Consider the following 22,066-nt stretch of genomic DNA (forward strand, 5'->3'; position numbering starts at 1 on the left):
CACGGCCTCACCGAGACACATGTTTGCATATGGAAGGCCCCACTTTGCAGAGGGACACAGTGTTCCTCTTCCCTGAAATCCAAGTTCTGACCCGAACAGCCAGGCCCTGCCCTTTGGACGATAGCTAACTGACGACATGCTTGGTGCCCTGAGCTGGGGACAGCTGGGGACGCGTCACAGCGGCTTCGTGGCTGAACCCAGTCCCGGGGGGAGGGTGGGCTGAGACCCCCGCCAGAGCCTAGGGAAGACGGGGTGTTGAGGGGACGTGGGAGCTGAAGTAGAACGTCAGGCGAAAGCAGTGTGTGATGGTGTGAGTGCGTGTGAGTGTGCGTGGGCGGGCCAGGGTCTGTGTGACTGTGCCAACGCCTTCTGGCTCTTCCTCCTCTGGGGTCTCTGCCATGAGCCAGGAAGCCTCCTAAGCCAGCTGGCGGCTGTGCCCCGCGCGATTCACAGGGTCAAGGCAGAGCACTGGGCCCGTGCTGGGTCAGAGGCCCCGGGGGTCCTCATGTGGACGGGGAAGCCCACCGCCCCTGCACCCCTGGGACTGTCTCTGGAAGAGGCCCAGCACCCAGCCCCGTGCTGGGCACCCAGGAGAGGCAGAGCCCCTGCTCTACACAGGGTCCAAGCAAGGTTACGGGGAGACCCATGTCTGTCTGGGACGTTCCAGTGTCCACCAGCCCCGTGACCCTCTTCTGCCTGCCGGACACCAGCCGCTGTGGCCTTCTTGTCCCTGGAGCAGCCCTGGGGTTCGCTTGGAAACCCTCAGGACAGGACCGTGCAGAGCAGGGCGCGGCTGGTGCCCAGCCAGTGGCTCTGACCAGATGGAGATGGGGTGTCCCGAGGGCACTGGGGTCTGAGCAGATGAGAGCCTGTCCCCGGGCGTGCATGGACGACCCGCCCTCTGCGTCTCCGGCTGGTGAAGTCTCAGAGGCAACACTTGTTCCGCAAGAACTGGAAAACTGAGCATTTTTTAAAGTTCCGGCTTGGCTACAGACTGGTGGCCCCGGGCCAGGCTCTCCCCGACCGTTGCAGGGTCTCCGAGCACACGTGGGCTGGGGCTGTCCAGGGGTTCCCAGCCCTGCCCTGGCCCCAGCCCTGCCCTTCCCAGGGTCAGGTCCTGGAGGGGGCGCAGGGTCTGCGGAGGGAGGGGAGCCGCGCGCGGGAGCAGGGACCCTCTCCCTCTGTGGCTGCTGCAAAGACCCAGGAGAAGTCGCCCCAGAGCCTGTCCCCTTGATCTAGAGCCTTTCCCCTTTGGCGACAGGGGAGGGTGCGGAGAGAGCCTCCGCCGCAGGAGCCCGGGAGGGGCGCGGCCTGTGGGCGGGGAGGGCGGAGCCATCTGGCCCCGCCCCCGGCGCGCTGACCGCCCCCCGCGGCTCCTCAGGGGCGCACAGCACTGATGGCTCCTCACCCCTGCGGCCGCCTGGGCCCGCTGCTGCTGCTGCTGCTGCCGCCGCTGCTGCTCACCTCCCGCCCCGCCGCCGCCCAGGCTAACCTACTGAGCCTGAACTGGCTGTGGTCCACCAGGACAGAGGGGCCCCCGGCCGAACTGGTCTCCGCGCCCCCGCGGAGCCCCCATGTGCAGCCCGGGGAGGACACCACCACGCACTCGGCCCCGCAGCATGGCCCCTCGGAGCAGGGGAGAGCCCCTGCCAGCCCCGCACTCCCCGTGGAGAGGCTGGAGACCGGCCAGGGCAGGGCCTCCACCACACCCGCTGCCTCCACCGCGGGCCCGGACACGAAGGAGGAGAACCTCGCCGGCGTGGGGGCCAAGATCCTGCGCGTGGCTCAGGGCATCCGGAGCTTTGTCCAGCTGTGGGATGACACCACGACCCCCGCGGGCTCCCCCGCGACAGAGACGCCAGCCCCTGTGACCCCCACAGCCCCCCTCACGCTGGCCGGGCCCTCCAGCGCCCCCCAAGAGAACGGCACGGCTCTTTGGCTGGGCAGTATGGCCCCGAGCTCCCCGGACACCCCAAGGATGGAGGCCGGCACCCCGCCGGGGCCCACCCAGCTGCCTCCCTCCCCGGGCGGGCCCTCGCTGCCGCCACCTTCTCCAGGTAGAGCTTCTCTGTCCTCCGCGCTGGGTGGGGCCCCTCCCCGGGGGAGCCCGCCGTCCCCGGGGCGGCCCCGGGATCCGGACAGTGGAGGACTCCTGCCCGTGGCAGCCCGTCCCAGCCAGCGGCACCGACCCCCCGACGTTCGCAAGCGCTCGCCACGTCTGCTTGCCCTGGTGGCGGGTCCCCCGGGTGCCCTCACTGCTCCCGCGGCTCTCTCCTCTGACCCCCCCACGCTGGCGGCTTGGATCCCACTCTCGGCTGTAACCGTGGACAGGGGTGCTTGGGCTCCTCACGGGGCTGGCTCTGTGGGGCCGGGTCTTGCTGGTGTCTCCGCGCTGCTGGGGGCGGCCCCGCGGACCCCCACCGGGCAGCCCGTGCCCGGGGCCGCTGGCCGCTGCCTGCCGCTGCCTCCCTCCCTGCCGGTCTGCGGTCGCCTGGGCATCGGACGCTCGTGGCTGCCCAACCACCTGCACCACGGGAGCAGCGAGGAGGTGCAGGCCGCCGCCCGGGCCTGGGGGGGCCTCCTCCAGACGCGCTGCCACCGTTTCCTCGCCTGGTTCTTCTGCCTGCTGCTGGCCCCGCCCTGTGCCGCCGGCCCGCCGCCCGCGCCCCCGCCCTGCCGCCAGTTCTGCGAGGCCCTGGAGGACGCGTGCTGGAGCCACCTGGACGGGGGCGGGCTGCCGGTCCCCTGCGCCTCGCTCCCGGCCCGGGAGGACGGCTACTGCGTGTTCATCGGGCCGGGTGCAGGTAACTGGCCGGCTCTCCTCCCCACCCTGTCTCTCTGGCCTGCCAGGTGAGCTCGGCCGGGCTGCAGGGAACCCGGCACAGAGGCCCCCGCCCCATGCACGATGCGAGCGGGGGGCAGATGGGCTGAGATGCTGCCTTAGCAGGGGAAAGGCTGAGCTCTGGAGGGCAGAGGGGGCTCGTGACCCTGGCTCTGTGCACCGCAGGCGCCAGCTCTCAGCAGCAGCCCTGTCTGAGCACCGTGGCTCGTCCAGTCCTCCCCACGGCTCCGGGAGAGCCTGTGATACAGCTCAGTGTCCGGAGGGGACACTGAGGCACGGAGCAGTCATCTGCCTGGGGGAGCCAGGATTCCAGCCAAATTCTGGTCCCTCCTCTGGGCCGCTGTGGCCCAGCCTGCATGGCTGGGGTTGTGGGGCCCGATGCGGGAGGGAGAGAACTTGTTCAGAAGGTCAAGGGGTCACTGTAGGCAGTGAGTCTGCCAAGGTCACAGAGCTGTCCCAGCCGGCATCTGTGAGTGCTGGGGCCACTCCTGGGCCTCTCCCCCAGCCTGAACTGTGCCCCCGTCGCCATGTGGTGGACAGGGGACAGGGCAAGGCCGTAGCCCAAGAGAGGCCCTGACAGCTGCCTCTGCTGGCCCCGGGAGGGCCTCTGAGCGGTGTGGATGCTCCTGTTCGCCCTCAAGGCCTCGGCCCCACTCAAGGGGTCTGGGTGTCCTGCTCCCCTGCCCTTGGGAGCAGCCTTGACCTGCTTTAGTCCTGGGACTCGCTGGGCTTTGGAGCTGGGCTGGTGAGGGCGGACCCCAAGGTGGGGCCGTCACCCCGCCGGGGCCCTGGGGACGTGCATGGGTGAGTTCCTGGCTCCTGTGCCCAGCCCCACCGAGGAAGGGGGCGGGAGGGGCGGAGGAAGGGGCTCCAGCGGCCACAGACTGGTAAGCCGGGGTGGGGGGGCGCTGAGCCCCACGTAAGAACAGGAGTTACCAGGAGGTAACGCGGCAGGGGAGCCACACCGGGCGGCTCTGGGAGACCCGGTGGGTGCCGAGCGGAGAGGCCCGTGGCTGCCTGAGAGCCGAGGCCCGGGGGAGGTGGGGGCGCACCCGGGGCTGCTGGTGCTGGGGGCTCGACGTCCCCGCGTGCAGTGAGGCCCCGGTGAGCTGCTTGCTCCCACAGATGCTCGGCGCCCGGACACCTGATGCCCGGCTGGTGAGGCCTCCTCGAGGGTCTGGGTCGTGGCCATGAGCCGTGTGTGGGCACCCAGCGCCGTAGTGAGGCCTCCGGGGCCGCTGAAGCACAGTCCGCCTCCTCTGCCCCGGGCGCCGGGCCTGCGCACACGTGGGTCCTGCTGCCGGTCCGGCCGGTCTCCTCGGTCTGGGGGCCACACTGGGTGCGGGCTGGGAGCTAGGGTGAGGCGGTGCTCACGTGGCCCGGGCAGGGAGGCGTGGGGTGGGGACCGTTTCTGAGCGCAGCTGCCTTGCTTAGCCGAGTGGCCTGACAGGGACTTCTTACTGGACATCTGCACACGTTGGCAGGGGCCCCGGCCGTCAGGGAGGCCATGTTCCCGGCAGAGCCTTGGGGGACTCCTCAGGCGGTGCTACTGCCCACGTCCCCTCAGGCCACAGGTGGGGGTCAGGAACTTATCACCGTGAGGGTCCCTCGTGGGTGTGGCCTGGCTGGGGAGGGTCCCCAGGGAGCCAGGGCTTGGGCTGGGAACAGCATCCCTCCTCTGGTCTCCCAGCAGGGAGGCCGCCACGGCCAGGCCCCTGGGCCTTTCCGCCCCCAGCTGGTGGGGACAGGCAGGGCAGAGGGCGGGCCCTGATCGGGAGGGATCCCCAGCCCCTCCTCCCTGTGGGTGGCTGGTCTCCCGTGATGAGGGGCCCCGGGCTACGTGGGAATCGGGAGGCTCTGGGGTGGGGGGAGTGTGGAGCGGGTGAGGTGCTCTGGAGGGGAAGGAGACCGAAGGGGGTGCCGCGTCATTTCTAGGACCCAACCAGAGCCACCGCGCCTTCCCCGAGGCCGCGCTGTTTCTGTCCTGTCCATCACGTGTGTCCGGCGTGGGGGCCCCAGGCTCCAGGGCAGAGACGGCCCCTGCCCCCTTCACCCTGGGGCAGGGGTGTGTGGACGGGTCCCCTGGTAAGGCCACAGCTCTGGCCATCCTGCTGGACGTGTCCGCCCTTACCTGCCTCCCTCCTGTCCCCACGGAGAGAGCGGGTGGGGAGGGGCTGACGCCCGCCCTGGGCAGGGGGACCGTGCAGCCACTGGTTGAGGCCCGGGCGGTGGCTCAGAGGAGAGAGCTGCTAGGGGAGCCCCTGTGCCGTGGCGGCAGCCGGCCGTGTGTCCGCGCGCTGTGGGGGACCTGGTGCCCTGTCTGTCTGTGTCCCTCGGGCCTCAGGGAAAAGTGAGTAGGGCCTCTACACAGGGGAGGGTCAGCCAGCAGGGCGACTGCCCTTGGGGAAGGGGGCACCGAGTGGGGCATCGCCGCAGGACCGTGACGGGCAGCCTGGGCTTTGCTCTCTGTGCACATTTCCTGATGTTCCTGGGAATGACCGTGAAGACAGGTCCTGTTCTGAGCCTGGGAGCAGCTGTTGTTCCTGTCTGCAGGGGAGAAACTGAGGTCTGGTGGGAATAAAGACGTGTGAGTGCCTCATGGCTAGCAAGAGTGAGCCGCAAGGTGGACGCGGGCAGTCTAGCCCCAGGACTGGGCGTAAGCACCCCACGGACGCCTGGCAGGCAGAGCCCCGGGCCGCAGGGCCCCAGCCAGCGGGGTCTCCTCACTGCCACGATTCTAAGGCCGGCACTGTCTTCTGGGGAGGGTGCCCAGCCCGTCTGTCACGGACCCACCGGGTGTGCAGGCTGCTGGGCTAACACCCCCACCTCTAATGACCCGTGAACTCAGCAACCGCAGACGTAACTGCGGCAGTAACGTGAGGCTTCCAGCTGACTCGGACGTGAGAACGTAGGATCACCTTCACGGAGAGATCCTTAGGCTTGCCGCCCGCCTCTTGGCAACCTGCAAGTTGTGGTTTGAGGACCTTGGCTGAGCTGTCCCACAGGTCCCAGTCGTGGCTTCGGCTTTCCTGCTGGGATGTCAGGTGCAGAGCAGTGGATGGGCTCGTCTGCAGGTAAGCCGACAGGCGGCACTCGGGGTGGCGCTTCCCTGCCTGTTCGCCCCGTGGCCGTCGGGGTCACCATTGTCTGTGGCAGTTACTCCTTCCTGCTGAGGAAGGCTGACGGGGGACATCGTGCAGACGGGAGCTCACCTGCGGCCTCCCTGAGGAGGAGCAAGATAAGATGGCGGTTGCTCTCCGTGGGGTCATCTCCCTGACTGCGTCCTTCCCCTTGGTGAGGGAGCTGCCCATCCTGCCACGCGGAAGTCATTTTTGATGCTTTCCGTTTCCCTCGAGAAATCAAGTCTCAAACGACCATTTACTGTCATATAGCGCGTGAGAAGCTCACGAGGAGCTCGCCCGTCCGCCCACTTCCGTCCACTCACCGACCCCCCTCCGTCCGTTAGTCCTCCACCAACCACAGGTGCACCAGCCGCCCACAGATCCGTCCGTCCGTCCGTCCGTCCGTCCGTCCGTCCACCCGTCTGGATATTGGATCAGGTTTACCATGTTAGAATGTGATTGTCACACGTAACACGCAGTTTGTTTTTGTCTTGAAACGTGTCCGGGGAGAACCGCAGACCAGGTGGCGGGGCAGATGCTCAGCTTTGCGCTCTCGAGGAGTCGTGTGTGTGATTCCAGTGTCGGATCGTGTTTGTGATCAGTTCCCTTCCTGGTATCTGGCCCGGCCTCTCCCCCACCGCCATGCTGGCTTCCCTCTCAGCTCTTTTTCTGATCTTCTGATTCTTGGAAGACTCAGCAGCCACTCCTTCTCCCGGGGTCATGCACTCCGAGAGGCTGGCCTTGTGACTGGAAGGACTGTGCTGTGGGTCCTGCCTCGTCCCCTCCAAGGGACCTCGCCGTTGGGGGCCCCAACGTGCCACTGAGGTGTGTGAAACTGCTCAGGGACCCCAGCCTCCACGCACGGTTGCCCTGCCAGCTGTCTGTGGGCAGCCCTACTTGGAAGGAGCAGGGACTGCACACATGTGGCCCCAGTCCCGGGGAGGAGAGAGTGCGCAGAGTAGTCAGTGCTCAGAGTGAGCCTTCCTTTCCCGAACCACAAGTTCCAGCCCTGGGGGGACCACCTTTGCCCGCCACCCCCACCCCTTAGGACCGCTCTGCCGCATCATCTTGTGCTCCGTTGCTTCTCTCCTGGGTTATATTTTATCCCAGAAATAGCTCATGAACACATAGATGTTGAGATCAGAGCCACGCGAGAGGGGGCTGAGCACAACTTGCAAGCCCCTCTCGCTGCCGGAACGGGGCATCTATCCGTCCTGTGCACTCTTGCCTTTTTTGTAAATGTCTGTGTGTGGGTTTCCTGTGGTTGCTGTGACAAATGGGCACAGACTTCGTAGCTTAAAATAATGCAGACGTGTAACCTGACAATTCTAGAGGTCAGAAGTCTGAAGTCCGTCTCACTGGGCTAAAATTAAGGTGCCTCTCCGCAAGGCTGTGTTCCTTCTGGAAGTGACCCTGCCACTTCCAGCTCCTGGGGGCTGCCATGGGCCACATTTTTAAGGGTGTATGCCGTTAGATTTGGTTAACCTCCCCGTCTGGGGCTAGAACGTTAGCTGCGTCTGCACAGTACCGTTTGCACGTCCCGGACACCGCGGAACAGACGTGTTGGGCCGCTCCCGGGCGTACCGTGGTGCGCGCGCTCAAGTACGCATACTCTCGAGCCTTTTTTGCATTCATGGGCTCACTGTGTACCCCAGAGTCCCTCTTTTCTATGTCGACAGGTCTCAGAAATGCCCCACGTCACTGTGGGAAATGCTCTCGTTGCCTTGTGCTCTGGTTTGTCCTCCGCGAACACAGACTTTCAGGAATTTCCAGCTTCCTGCGCCATTCGCGGTTCCACTTGTCCTCTCGACCTGTGTGCCCCGTCCCTGCTGGCCCTGATTTGGGCTCCGGGTGACCGGACCTGTCCCTGAGCTCAGGGGTTTCACAACCTTCTGCAAAGATCACTGATGTCCTTTAGCACTTTCTCTCCAAATCATCAGAAACATTTCACTCCGGCTTTGATGGGTCGAACTGAACAGCAGATGAGTGTGGATGCTCTAATGCATCAGATATAGACAGTTAAACTCCCCCCCAGGGGACTTATCTTAGAGAGAAAGAGCCTGTGCATGTGTGTGGGTAGAGCGGTAGAGGGAGGGGGAGAGTCCTCCAGCTGACTCCGTGCGGAGCAGAGAGCCCGATGCAGAGCTCCGTCCCAGGACCCTGAGATCATGACCTGAGCCGAAACCAAGAAGGGCACACTCAACCAGCTGAGCCCCCCAGGTGCCCCTAGATGTTTCGTAAAATGTTTTCAATATATTTTCTTCTCTGATACCAACTTTAGGTTTTCCATTCACTCCAGACACCTTTTATTTTGTGGTTGTGACTCTGCGTAATAAGGCGACAGGTGCTGAGCTTTCGCGCCTGCGTGTCTGTCTCACGAGGGTGCTACACTCCAGTCCAGCAGGAACGTAGGAGGAGACAGTGTCTCGTGGTCTCCAGGACGATTGAGGTCCTTCTGCACTTTATGACGTGTGTGTGCATAAGAGTGCGCGTTGCTGATACGTGGCTTGTCACATCTCAGTGGATTGTCAAAAACTGTCACCTCCTTGTCCCACTTACCCCTCCCCACACGGGCACAGCCTCCCCCACTGTCCGCATCCCGCACCCGAGTCGTGCGTCTGGTCCCATGAGTGAGCCCACACGGACACGTCGTCATCCCCCAGAGTCCGTCGTTCACGGGAGGGTCCCTCTCGGGGCGGGCGTTCTGTGCGTAGGGACGGCTGCGTAGGGACGGGCATCCACCGCTGCGGGGTCTCACAGAGTCCTCTGCCCTCCCCGTCTGCCGTGCTCCGCCCATTCGTCCCTCCTCCCCCCGCCCCCGCAACACGACCCGTCACCGGCCCCACAACGGTGCCTTCGCCACAGAGTCCTGTCGCTGGGATCACACGGGCCGCAGCCGTCTCAGACCGGCTCCTGTCACTCTGACACACACTCACGGCCCCCCGCGTCCCCTCATGGCGGGATGGCTCATGTCCTCTTCGTGCTGAACACCCTCCCACGGCTGGAGGGACAGTTCCCGTGTCCGTCCACCCGCTGGAGGGCCCCTGGGTGGCTTCCAGGGGTTGGCAGTTACGCACGGAGCTGCCGCCGCCCTCGTGTGCGGGTTTCCGTGGGGGCGTGTGTTCCCGTCGCCGTGGGGGGACCTCAGGGAGTGTGATCGCCAGGTCGGTGGGAAGAGCAGGTTTCGTCTTGGGAGAAACCACCAAACCTCCTTCCGAGGTGGTGGCACCACCTGCTTTCCCCGCAGCCGTGACGGGCGCTCCGGGCGATCCCGTCCTCGCCAGACCGTGGCCGCTCTCGGAGGGGTGCAGCGTGTCGCCGCTGTTTGAGCTTCATCTCCCCGGCGACCTGGGACGTGGGGCAGCTTTACTGATTGGCCGTCTGTGTGTCTTCTCTGTTCAGGTCCTTTGTCCGTTTCTAAAAGGTCGTTTGTTTCATTGTTGAGTTTCCAGAGCTCTTTATATATTACAGATCGCTGTCCTGTATCGGAGGTGTCGTTGGCAAATGCTTGCTCCCAGGCTGTGGCTTGTCTTCTCACTCTCCTGACACGGTCTTTCACAGAACACAGGTTGACGCGTTAACAAAGTCCGGTTCATCCGTCCTCTCTTTCTCGGATTGTGCCTTTGCTGCTGAGTGTGAAAAGTCACCCCCTCTGCAGGGTCCCCCAGGATTTCTCCTGTGTTGTCTTCTCCAAGTTTGATCGTTTCGCATTCTGCATGGAGTCTGTGATCCACGGTGAGAGCATCGTCAAGAGCGTGAGGTCTGTGTCTAGAGTCACTTTTTGCGTGTGGACGTGCCGTTGTTCCCGCCCACTTGTTGAAGACGCGGGTGGCCTTGTGCCTTGGGCAGCGTGTGTGTGGCTGTGTTTCTGGGCACTCTGTGCTGTCCCATTGCTCTATTTGTCCGTTCCTTCTCCAGTACCATAGTCGCTCCATGGTGACTCCTGAAGTCGGGGTGTCGCTCCTCAACTTTGTTCTTCTCCAACTTTGTGTTGGCTCTTCTGGGTCTTTGCCTGTCACATAAGCTTCAGGATCAGTTCGTCAGTATCCACAGAAGAGCTTGGTGGGATTTTAACTGGAACTGCCCTGGACCTACAGACCACAGTGGGAATGACTGACATTTTGACAACATTGAGTCTTTCTATCCATGAACATGGGCCATCCCTGCATTGTTTAGTTCTTTGATTTATTTCAGCAGAGTTCTGTAGTTTTCTTCATATAGGTGTTGTACGTGTATTTGTTATGCCTTTGTACTTCATTTGTGGGAATGTTAATATAAATGGTATTACATTTTTAATTTCAAATTCCACTTGTTCATTACTGGTATATAGGAAAGTGATTGAATTTTGTGTATTAATCTCATATCCTACTACCTTGCTATAATTGTTTATTAGTTCCAGGAGGGTTATTTTTTGTTTTGTTTCCTTTTCGTCAGTTCTTTTGGATTTGTTGCATAGATAGTCAAGTCATCTACAAACAGACATTTTTTATCTTTTCCTTCCCAGTCTGTGCATTTTATTTCCTATTCTTGCCTCGTTGCATTAGTGAGAACCTGTAGCACGATGTTGCAAAGGGCTGGTGAGAGACACCTGATCTTCGCGTGAAGGCTTCAGGTTTCTCACCACAAAGTGTGATATGAGCTGTGGGGCTGCTTTGCAGATACTCTTCATGCAACAGAGGAGATTCTGTTTTATTCTTCGTTTACTGAGAGTTTTTACCGTGCATGAGCGTTGGATTTTATCAAATGCTTTTTCTTTATCTACTGGTACGATTCTGTGATTCTTATCAGCTGGTATTGATGAGGTGGACCAAAGTCATTGATCTTGAGTGTTAAACCAGCCTCATTTACTTAGGGCAATTCCCCTTGGGCATGGCTGGCTGTTTGCCGAAAGGGAAACTGTCTTCAACTAGGCAAGTGCCCTGATTCCTTTTTTTTTTTTTTAAGATTTTATTTATTTATTTGACAGAGATCACAAGTAGGCAGAGAGGCAGGCAGAGAGAGAGAGGGAAGCAGGTTCCCTGCTGAGCAGAGAGCCTGATGTGGGGCTCGATCCCAGGACCCTGAGATCATGACTTGAGCCAAAGGCAGAGGCTTTAACCCACTGAGCCACTCAGGCGCCCCAGGTCCCCTGATTCCTTAATCTAGGTAAGTGTGGACCAACCAGAGGGGCTCCCACTTGCCAGACATGTCACTCACTGTGTTCCCACAAAGGTGTTCTTCTAAACTCTCCGAGCACGGCATGGGCGTTTGCTTTTTGGAGACATCTTGGTTTCCTGCCCACCACAGCTGGGCCAGGGCCTTTTGAGCAGCAGCTTCCAGAAGGTCTGCGGGGAGGTGACCCCATCCTCCACTCACAGAGCCAGTAACTGGAGAAGGGACCCATGACTTCAGGGCCGTGGCATTTAGAGGCTGACTGCCAGTGGGAACCATGAGGAATTTCATGGAGAGAAAGGAGCTGGCTGGGCATCGCTGGGGTCCCTGGGCCTGCCTTGGCCCACGCTGTTGTCTGTCAGCCCAGGACACCAGTGGCTCTTGCGTTCTGAATTAATCTGGGAGACTTCTAGCTGCCTGGGGGGAAGGGCAGTGGTGGGTGTATCTGTGTTTAACTCCGGAGACAGCTGAGTCAGGATAACAGGGCCACTGACCTGGAGGCTGGTGAGCGTCTGGCTTCCTGACCTTAGAGCATCTCCCCAACTGCACGCTGAGGCCCCGTGAATGGCAGAGGAGGGGACGGTCCCAGCAGCTGCCATCAGGGCGGACAGCAGTGTCTGTCCTCGAGCATCAAGTAGCCACTCTCACCCCGGAGCCTGCGGTCTTCCTGGGAGGCCCCCTGCTCCCTAGCACCGAGGCTAAGCTGCCGTTCGAAGAGACTGCGGTCTGCACATCGCTCGGCCGCACCCCACTTCCTGTCTGCAGGAGGGTCTTACCGGCCAGGGATGGGGAGCCCCGGCCGGCCGGTGGTGTTGCCCGTGGCGGGAGGTCAGGGCCATGCCGGGCCAAGATGCCCAGCACGGTCCCACGTGGACCGCCCCTGGGGGTACCCAAGGGCTTGTCCTCATGTGGGTGTCTTCTGTCTTTGTCTGTGGTTCTCAAAGAGCTCTTTGCAAGACAGGACTTGCCTTAAGAAGTTGGGGTTTGGCCTTGCCTCCCTCGGCTCTGACCTGGCCGCTGCTCAGGCCAGACGTCAGATGCCCAGCACACCCCCCGACACACACACGCGCGCATTCACACTCACTGTCACGTTCAGTCACGCTCACGCACAGGGTCGCGGGCGCGCTCACCACCTTGCTCAGGACGCCCACTGGCCAGCAGCCCCTTCCCGGAAGAGCATCCCCCGCCCAACCGCGTGTAATCCTCACCTTGGAGAATGACCACACCCAGGCTGCAGTGGGGTCTTGAGAGAAAGGCCTGTGGGTGAACGTGACTGAGCGTGACAGTGAGTCTTTTCTAACCCTTTGCCTGGACTGTGGCCCCAACGCCCCGGCTGCAGCCGGTAAAGCGTGCACGTGGGGAATCCCTGAAGCGTGGGTCTGTCCTTGAACCGCTGTTGGCCCCCACGGCTCTCCCCCTCCCTGTGTGCTGCAGTGACTGCGCTCCCTGGACAGAGAGGTGGGCCCTGCCCTCTGGCCCCGGCACCCGACCCTCCGGGCCCGAGACCGTCAGGCTGCTGGTGGCCCCTGCCTACCCAGGGAGCGTTCTCCGGGCTTCACCTGAAAGGCTCGGGCAGGTCCTGGTGCGCGGTCAAGTCAGGCCCTGCTGGGGCCCAGGACCAGCGTCCTGGAGATCATGGCCCATGTCCCCACCACAGCAGCCTTTGGTCTCACCCAGAAGGACAAGAGATGCGGGGAACACTGGGCCCATGGCCGCGTCCCCAGCCTAGACTCAAGCTGCTTCCATGTGGTGGGAGGGCGCGGAGGCCGAGGGCAGGCCGCGGGCTCCCGAGGGAGCGAACCAGTGGGGGCTGGGACTCCCAGGGGCATTGAGAGGAAGGTATGAGCGTCTGTTGGTGAAGGAACTCCAGGTCTCCCTCGGGGCTCGTCAGCTCGTCAGCCGCTTGGCCCCCTGCAGGTCAGGGCTGTGGCAGCCCCGCGTGGACATGGGAGGGGGCACCAGGGAAGCCCCTGACGCTGGGCAGCGGGCGGCTTCCCTGTATTCCAGGGGGGCACAGGCCCGGCCCCCCAGGACTGGCTCATGGCAGGACAGAGCCTCCCAGAAGCAGCCCCTGGTCTAGTTCCCTGCCTTGGGGGTCGAGTGTACAGGCGGGTCGGTGACGGGGATCAGAGTGCCGGGAACTGCGGGGCCGTCGGGTTTCTGTCCTTCATGTGGACTGACGTTGGCAAGGCGGGCGCCCCGGGCAGGGGCCCTCACTGGGGCTGGAGCCCGGTTCCCGCTGGCCGAGGGTGGGGGCGTGGGTCGTGGGGTGGGGGGAGTGCAGGCCCCGGCCCCCGCGGCAGGCTGGGGCTCGGACAGGGCCGCCGCGCCCCGCACAACCTTGCCCCCTCCAGCCCCCGGTGGGACGTTCGTGTCGCGTCCTCCGGGCCCGCGAGCCCACGGAGGGAAGGAGCCGTGATGTGTGGACCGTGTGGTGCCTGGAGAAGCAGGGCAGGTGCCAGGCGGGTGGGGGGCCCTCGCGGCTCAGAGTCCCCTGGCACGCTGCCTGCCCGGTTACCCCCAGGCACACCCTCACCGGGGGTCTCTGTCTTCTTTGCAGAAACTCTGGGCGCGGAGGTGGGGCTCCTGCAGCTGCTCGGAGAGCCCCCGCCCCAGCAGGTGACCCAGGTGGACGACCCCGACGTGGGGCCGGCTTTCGTCTTCGGCCCGGACGCCAACAGCGGCCAGGCCGCCCGCTACCACTTCCCCGGCCGGTTCTTCCGCGACTTCTCGCTGCACTTCCACGTCCGGCCCGCCACCGAGGACGCCGGCGTGCTGTTCGCCATCACGGACGCGGCGCAGGCGGTGGTCTCCGTGGGCGTGAAGCTGTCGGGCGTGCATGACGGGCACCAGCAGATCCAGCTGCTGTACACGGAGCCGGGGGCCACGCGGACCCACACGGCCGCCAGCTTCCGCCTGCCGGCCTTCACCGGCCAGTGGACGCGCTTTGCCCTCAGTGTGGACGGCGCGACCGCGGCGCTGTTCGTGGACTGCGAGTTGTTCCAGCGGGTGCCGCTGGCGCGCTCCCCGCGGGGCCTGGAGCTGGAGCCCGGCGCAGGCCTCTTCGTGGCCCAGGCCGGAGGAGCGGACCCTGATAAGTTCCAGGTAACGCTATGGCCACCATCCTTGGGGGGGACCTGCCCTGGGGGCGGGCGTCTGTGCAGACACGGGGACCAGGACGATAGCGGCCGCCTGCCTTGTGCCACCGTTCCCCAGAGCGGGCCACCCCGGGGCAGAGCCGTCTGCCCTGCAGGAGTCCGCAGCCCTGGGGGTCCGAGCTCCGTTGGGCTCCGGCATGTCCCCCTCCTGGTGCTCTCACCCCTTTGATCCCACCGCGAAGGAGGCCCCTTGGGACCACCTTCCTCCCTGGACACCCATCCCGCCGCGACAGGAGCACCCTCCTGTGTGTGGTGGCTGCAGTGACCCTGGGGCCCCACTGGCTGAGGGGGTCCGCGTCCAGGCCCACGGGACTCGCGCACGCTGAAAACGGGAGTTTCAAGACGGTAACAGCAGAGCGTAGCACTGAGCCTGGGCCGGGCCGGCGGTTCCCGTCACCCCGTCAACCCTGCTGACCGTCCTTGTTTTCACCAGCCCGGGCGTCCGCGACTCCGCTTCAGGGCAGCAAGGGCAGAAGTGCCCCAGGGACCCTGGCTGGCCGCTGTCCCCACCTGTCCTCAGGGAGGCCCCTGTCCCCTCTGCCTGGCCTGGGCCTTCCCAGGGCCCGGGTGGGGGTCTTTCTCCCGGCACTCAGTCTCCTACCCTCCGCAGGCGCTGATTCACGAGCCCCAACCCTGCCCCTAGTGCCCCCCGCGCTGGGACGCCCCTGCGCCCCGGCCAGACACGGTCCCTGTGTGTGCCTAGGAGGGCGGGGTCCCCAGGACAGAAGGCTAATTATTGCCCAGACAAAGGCTGCCTGACGGACGTTCTGAGTCCTGGTGACTCGGGGGCTGAAAGCTGACCTTTCACCTCTGACGGGAACGCTTAACCCCTGGGGTCTGGCAGCAGGACTTTGATACCAAACTGGGCCTCTTTGTGTTTTCGTTTTGATCCTTAAACATGATTAACGGGAAGAAGGGCAGACGGGCCATCCCGGCGAGGGAGGGGCTGTGTTCATGGGGGGTGTCCCGCGGACGCAGATGGGAGCGCACCCCAGAGGGTCCCTGCGCCTGTCTTTCTGTCCTACTTTCTTTCTTTCTATTTTTTTTTTTTTAAGATTTGTTTATTTGAGAGAAAGAGCACAAGTCGGGGAGGGGTGCAGGGAGCCCAGTGCAGAGCTCGATCCCAGGACCTCCCTGGGGTCACGACCGCCCCGTCCCCAAGTCTGTAACAGTTCAGCAGGAAGGCTGCCTGTGCTGGTGGGGACAGTGTCACCATGTCATGGCGTGCCACAGGCCACCCCTGTCGTGGACAAGGATGCCCGGCACCTCCTCCCTGGGCCGTATCAGGGCTCTGTGTCACGCACACAGAACACAGCCGCCCGTCCAAACAGGCAGACGGAGTCTGGGTGTTTTAACGTGCACGTCTTGGTTGTTTGTATAGACAGACTGATTTTTTCACGTGATTTTTGGCTGTCTGAATTTCTTCTTTTGTGGCTGGCCTTTTTATGTTCTTTGCATTTTTGTTTTGATGGGTTCGTCCGTTTCTTATTGATTTATACAAGCTCTTTATATATGAAAGAAACTGGTCCTTCAATTTGTCCACTATAAATTTTATCTCCCAAATTGCCTTTTGCCTTTTTGTGATGTCACCTTTTTGCTTAAACCATGGAGATATTGAATGTGTTTATGTGGAACACGTCCATGGCGGTGACATGGCCCCAAGCCTCTGAGGTAGGGAAGACAGGATCGCAGCGAGGTGTGGGCTCCCTGCCGGTGCTGGGCGGCCGCTTGGCTTCCAGCTGACTTCACTTGGGCTGGGTCGGCCGCAGCCCGGCGCGGTCTAGGGGCTCGCAGCCCCGCAGGGGGAGGCCTCAGGAATTTCCCGTGTGGGTGTTCGATTCGGTTCCAGCCGGCTGCGGGGAGGAGCTTGGAGGGCGGATGGGTTAGCGCTTTCCAGACTTTCTGAATCGAGGTTCCCGGGGAAAAGTCCCTCCCGTCATGTGACTTAAAGATTTGGCAGAAGCGAGCGTGGGGCTCTGGGAGGAAGCTGGGCGTCCCCTCCCGCCCTCCCGCCCTCCCGCGGCCGGCCCCACAGAGCCTTCATTGTTCCTCTCAGGTCACAGACTCGGTTGGTTCCTGGGTCAAGAGCGGGACACAGCGTCTACTGGGATGTCGTGCCCCAACGCCGTTAGGGCGGCACTTTCCAGCCCGTGCTCGGGGGCCGTTTCCAGCCCGTGCTCGGGGGCCGGGGGACTTTGTGATACTTTCGACTATTTCACGAGCTCTGGGGCCGCGTGTCCCTGGCGGACTCTCCCGCTCGCCGTGGGTTCGTGTCTCCCTGCAGACGCTTCCTGGCGGCTGTCGGACCCCGGTCCCACAGACAGCCCGCCCGGGCAGTGGCACCTCGTGCCCCATGGTCCCTTAATGTTCAATGGCGACCCCGTGGGCATGGGGACATTCCTCGGCCGTGTGGGCTGTGAGAGAGGAAAGCCGCTCCCAGTCCCCTGGAGCTAGGGTCACCCACCAGCCACGGACAGGCTGGAGGCCGGAGATGGCACGGAGCAGGCGGGGCCACGTCGTCAGGGTTGGGGGTCCCTCAGCCCGCCGCTCCAGACCGAGGGAGAGCGGGCGCTGACACCTGGGCCGACAAGCCCTTTTGCCCCCTTTTATGCAACCGAAGTGACCACGAGGTTCAAGGCCGCGGTATTCCTGCCGGTCCCTGCCTTCGCCGGGGGAGAGACGGGTGGAGGTTGTCTGTGATGGGACAACTTGCCCGGACGTGACCCGGCGAGAAGGAGCCGCGAGGAAGTCAGACGCTCTCGTGCCAACAGTCAAGGCTTGACGTGAGCCGTGGCAGAAGCCTGTGGCGCAAGGAGTGCGGGGAGACGGGGTTGGGGCCGCCCCCGCTGTGGCTGCCGTAGGGGACAAGGGACGAGGCCGACCCGGGGCTGGGCCAGCGGAGGTCCGCACAGCCGAGTGCGGGCAGGGGTGAGTCGGCCCAGGAGTGCCACAGGCCGTGTCCCCCACGCAGCGCATCCCGCCCCGTGCTCGGCCCGGACACAGCCCTTCCTGGGTCAGGCGCCGCCCGGAGAACTCTGCGGCCCCGGGAATTGGGGTCCCTGGGAGGCGCCCCGCACTGGTGACCTCAGACCCGCTTGCCCAGCCCAGAGCTCTTGTCATGCCCACAGCCACGCTGCGTGGCCCCGGCGTGGCCGCACAGGACATGGTTCAAACGGCCTTTGTTGACGAAGTGCGGCGCCTCCAGATTTCACAACAGTCGCCTCTGTCCCGTGTTTGCCGCGGGTCTTGTGATGTTTGCACAACTCCCGTCTTCCCCGCTAAGTGTGTCCCTGGGGAGCTGCGGCACCCTGGGCCCGCACGCCCCTCTCGCCTTTGGCGCCGGCCTCCTGGGGAGACCCTCGGGGCCTGTGCTGGTGCTGCACCTGCTCCGTGGGAAGCCTGGAGCCTCGAGGGGCAGGGTCGGGGGGACAGTTCTGGTGGGATGTCTGGCCCCGGACCCCACCTGCCGGGAGCGCCGCTGTGCCCTCCTCTCATCACTGCCACCCCAAGGGGCCAACGCGCTGCTTCCTGGAAAGCACGACCTTCTAGGATTTAACGTCTGCCCTGTGTTGTCCTTGTGTCTTCAAACTTGGTGACCCAAGTCACCTGGGCCACTCTGTCCTTCTGCAGCGAGCAGGACGCTGCTGCCAACCCCGGCATTGGTGGCCCGGGATGGCCCGTGTTTCCTGCGTCCAGCGGTGCCTCCGGGAGCCTGGATGGTGGCGGGCACCTGCGTGTGCCTCCCCTGCTCCTGGGCTGTGCACGGGCTCGTTCACACGGGTGTGCTCTTGCCGCACTCACACACGCTCGCATGCTCGCTCACTCATACGTGAACACGTGCGCACACATGACCCGGCCACACAACGCTCCCACGCACACGATCATGCACCGCCCCCATGCAGCGTGGCTGCCCTCTGTGGCGGCCGGAGCATCCCAGAGCTTGAAGGAAGGTCTCCCGTTTCTCAAACTCCAAAGCACGGTCCACGGCCGACTCCCCACCATGGCGCAGACTCTCTTACCCTCGTCCTGGAGCCCCAGCCCTGGCAGGGGCCTGTCTGCAGCCAGTCCCTGGGCTGCCTCTTCACCCTTCAGTGCGTCATGGGGGCTCGGGCCAGCCCCAGAGAGGAGCTCTCGGCAGGAGTCCCAAGCGGTCAGTCCGGGCCTCCCCGAATCCCGCTGACGGCTCTGCGGTGGATTCCCCAGCAACCACTGAGAGAAGGGCTGGGCCTCACTCTGACCCTGTGCTTTGTGGAGACGCTGCGGGGCCGCACTGCCCTTGGTGGGGGATGGAGGCAGGAGGAGGAGGCAGGGAGAGGTGACCATGGCCCTAGGTCTAATGGGGGGCCCTGCTGGGCTCAGGGTTAGACAGTGTTAGACACAGGCACCTGCTGCTTTGGTTGGGCTAGTCTCAGGGGCTAGTCTCTGGCCACTGCCTCCACCTGCAAAGCAGCTACCCACTAGCCTGGGGACAGGCCGACGGACAGCCACCAGGCCCCTGCTCCTGACTCCCCGGTCAGGCCGCTGGCTGTCCGCTTCCCTTGGAGTGCCGTGAGTCCCGGACATCAGCCAGCCGCCCCAGTGAACTTTCTGGAACAGACGACCACCCCGAGTCTGGTGGAGAACCAGTCAGCTTCCTCCTGGGGCCACGGTCCACGGTGTGGACCACAGAGCTACGGCAGTAGCTCTGATCTTCGGGATCTGATCTTCGGGAACACACACAGGGAGATGGGATGGGCCCCACAGGCCTCACTGTCTGCAGCGGGAGGTGGAGGGGGCCAGTAGAGTCAGCGGAACTGGCCCCGAGGTGGTAACTGTCCTGGGTAGGGATCCACGAGTGCTTCCTGGAGGAGGCAGCCTCGGGAGGCACGTGCAGCCTTCAGGCACGGCTCAGCTGAGGACACGGTGGCGTGTTGCTGGTTGGTTGTCACATGCTTCTCGTTGGTGTGGAGCAGGAAGGTCATGGGGTCGAGGGTCAGCTGGGGAAGGGGGAAGAGAGTCGTCTGGAGGGACAAACAGCGGCGTAGGTGGCACCGGCTCGCGGCCCGTGGATGTGTGCAGACGCGGTGAGAAGGGCCCCCGCGTGTGCACGTGGTTGGGGAGATCAGGAGGCTCTGGGGACTCACGGAGGTCACGTGAACGACATCTCGGTGTGCGTAGCGCCGGGCAGGGCCACGCTCAGTCCTGAGCTGGGTTGACCCCAGCACGACGCCCTGCGGTCAGGACGGACACCTGCGCGCTTGGCAGCCGCCCGGCCATTCTGTGCCGGGACCTCTCAGACTGGCCGAGTACGGCTTCTAGCGGGGAGCAGTGCGCCGGCGGACGTCCCCGGGGTTGAGGTGTTGAGAAAAAACAAAACGCTAGAAAACACACGTGTGGACACTCACTGTCCAGGCAGGGAAACCTCATAGCAGGTGTCGCGAGAGGCCCCGTGGCCTCGTGTGCCTGACGGCAAGGGCTCAGCCTGGCCGTCACATCCCAGGGGAGCGCCCCCTGACTCCGGGGGATGGTCTGAGCTGTCCACGCCCTGCGGCACGCCCACTGGTTTCCAGTCACGGACTCCAGCGGCCCCCAAAATAGCTGGGGTCATATGCAGCTCCCCCTCCCCCATTGCCAGCTCCCCAGGCCCCAAGCCCTGGGGTTTGGGGAGGACACACATGCTGGTGCTCCTCAGGGCCGGTGGTGCCCGTCTTATGCCGTGCCCTCTGGGAGCGCAGCCTCCATTCCACGTCCCGCACACGGATGCTTTGGAGCCCCAGGGGGCGACCCAAGCACGAGCTCCTCTCTGATTTGGCTTCGTCTGGACCTCGCTCTGCTCTGTGTCCCCGCCGAGGTCACCGGGCTCCGCACTGGGTGCCGGCCTGTCCGCACCACCTGCCTCGGGACCGGCAGTGACCCCTCTCTCCCTCTGCCTTCAGGGGGCGATCGCAGAGCTGAGGGTGCGCGGGGACCCCCACGTGAGCTCCCTGCACTGTCTGGAGGAGGACGACGAGGACAGTGGCGGGGTGAGTGTCGGGGTTCCCTCCCCGCCCCACCCTCCCCTACCCGAGGGCGGAGGGCCCGGGGCACGTGGGTGCCAGGAACCGCAGCGTGGTGGGACTGGAAGGGTCTCCTTTGAAAGATGCTGTTTGGGCACCAGGAACCTGGGACCACATCTTCCTTTACCCACGCCAGAGCCTTCCCTGCCTCGAACTCGCTGCTTAAAAACTCAACAGAGAATGTGGAGGTGAACGGGATCCCGAGACGCCGTCAGCTGGCACGGTCGCCAGTGGCCCCCACGGCCAGATGCGCGTGCGTGCATGTGAGAGTGTGCGTGTGCAAGCGTGCGTGCAAGCGTGTGTGTGTGTGCGTGCATGGGATCGAAAGAAGAAAATCCATCTCTCGGCGTGAGGGACAGAGCGGGGAGAGCCGGTCTCCCAGGGAGAATCCAGAGCTCGGGATGCCCCCAGGGACCCCACGGCCCCGAGCAGAGTGAGGTCCTCAGCCGTGTGGGTGAGCAGCGCAGGGGCGAGAGGAACAGTCACCTGCCCCGCGGCGGCGGCCGCTCTGTGCAGCGCCATCAGGCCGTCCCCCCGTGGCCTTCGTGTTGACAGCTGTGCCCGGAGCTCCTTGCCCTGTCTTGTCCTCTGGCTCTTTCCCAGCGCCGTGGCCCCGGAACGGGACGACAAGTCCAAGGAAGGGAGTGTGTCTCTTGGCGGTTCGGCGTAGGTCTGACTGGTGTGCCGGCCGGCGGCCAGGCTGACCCCGCACGGATGCCCTTTGGTCACTGGCTTCCTCCTTCCCTGCATGCCCGCAGGCGTCCGGAGACTTCGGGAGCGGGCTGGAGGAGACCCGGGAGCCCCTCAGGGAGCCGTCGGTGAGTGCCATGAAGCGAGGCTGCCCTCCCGGGAGCGAGGGCCTGTGAGCACGCGCAGGAGGCCTGCACGGGCTCTCTGGGACCTGCGGACACATCCTCAGCTGGACACGGGAACGCTGGGACTTGGGTGGCCCTAAGGAGATTTAAAATTCGGTTTATGATTCTGAACCCTCTTCGGGCCTGGGGGGTCGACCTCGATGTTCTGTTTACGCCTCCACGTTAGCTCGTAAGTCCAGCATTTCGGTGAGGAAGGTTCCGGAGGCCGAGTCAGAACTCCCCCAGCTCCCACCCTCTGAAATAATGCACGGGAGGAAAAGGCAGCCTTTTTTCCGATTTGCACAAATGGGTGGCCCTGCCCCTCCCCAGCTTCGTCCCCCGCTGCCTTGTCCCAGAGTTCACGCACCGGGGGGCCAGGACAGGCAGGGTCTGAGCTCCAGCCACAGGGGGTGCTGGGGAGCCCCAGCCTTGCACTGGTTGAAGCAGCTCTTGGAGGGCCCCTGGCGGGCCCCCTGGACATAGCGTCCACACGTGGTGCCCGTGGCAGCCCCCGCCCGTGTCGGAGGGCCTGTGGACTCCTTGCAGACGCAGCTGGATTTGGGTTCCTGTCACCCCAGGGTTCCCTGGTGCAAACCAGTGCATCAGGCAGGCTGAGCCTCATGGAAGTGGGGCTCTGGGCTCTGCCATGGCCGTGGCATGAAGCGTGGGACTCTGTGGCCCCTGTCGGGACTAGAGGGGTTGAGGACCCGGAGCTGCTCACGTGCATTCACCCTCGGCCCCATAACCTGCGGCCCTCGAGCTGGGAACCCACACCCGGCCAGGCTCCGGTTTGGGAAATCTGGCTGGCCAGCCCGCGGTGGCTTCCCTGAGCACAGAGGACAGGGCCATAGCCGGTGTGGGGTGGGCAGGTGCAGCTGGGGACACACGTGGCCTCTAGGGCCCC

General features: G+C 63.9%; 1 protein-coding gene across 4 annotated transcripts in view; it reads left to right on the forward strand.

Annotated features, from left to right (window-relative positions):
* The window catches only part of COL18A1 (collagen type XVIII alpha 1 chain), an 82,083-nt gene that overhangs the window by 34,735 nt on the left and 25,282 nt on the right, over positions 1-22,066 (forward strand). Inside the window, exons 1-4 of one of the 4 annotated variants that reach the window (XM_032357343.1) lie at positions 1,355-2,804; positions 13,676-14,220; positions 20,189-20,275; positions 21,067-21,126. In XM_032357343.1, the coding sequence (XP_032213234.1) occupies positions 1,397-2,804; positions 13,676-14,220; positions 20,189-20,275; positions 21,067-21,126 (2,100 nt within the window). In that variant the 5' untranslated portion in view covers positions 1,355-1,396. Of the gene's footprint in view, positions 1-1,354; positions 2,805-13,675; positions 14,221-20,188; positions 20,276-21,066; positions 21,127-22,066 lie in introns of those variants that run through there. The other 3 variants (XM_032357333.1, XM_032357353.1, XM_032357363.1) reach the window with 3 other exon arrangements.

Source organism: Mustela erminea, chromosome 1 (assembly GCF_009829155.1).
Source record: "Mustela erminea isolate mMusErm1 chromosome 1, mMusErm1.Pri, whole genome shotgun sequence".
In the NCBI taxonomy this organism is placed as follows: Eukaryota; Metazoa; Chordata; class Mammalia; order Carnivora; family Mustelidae; genus Mustela; species Mustela erminea.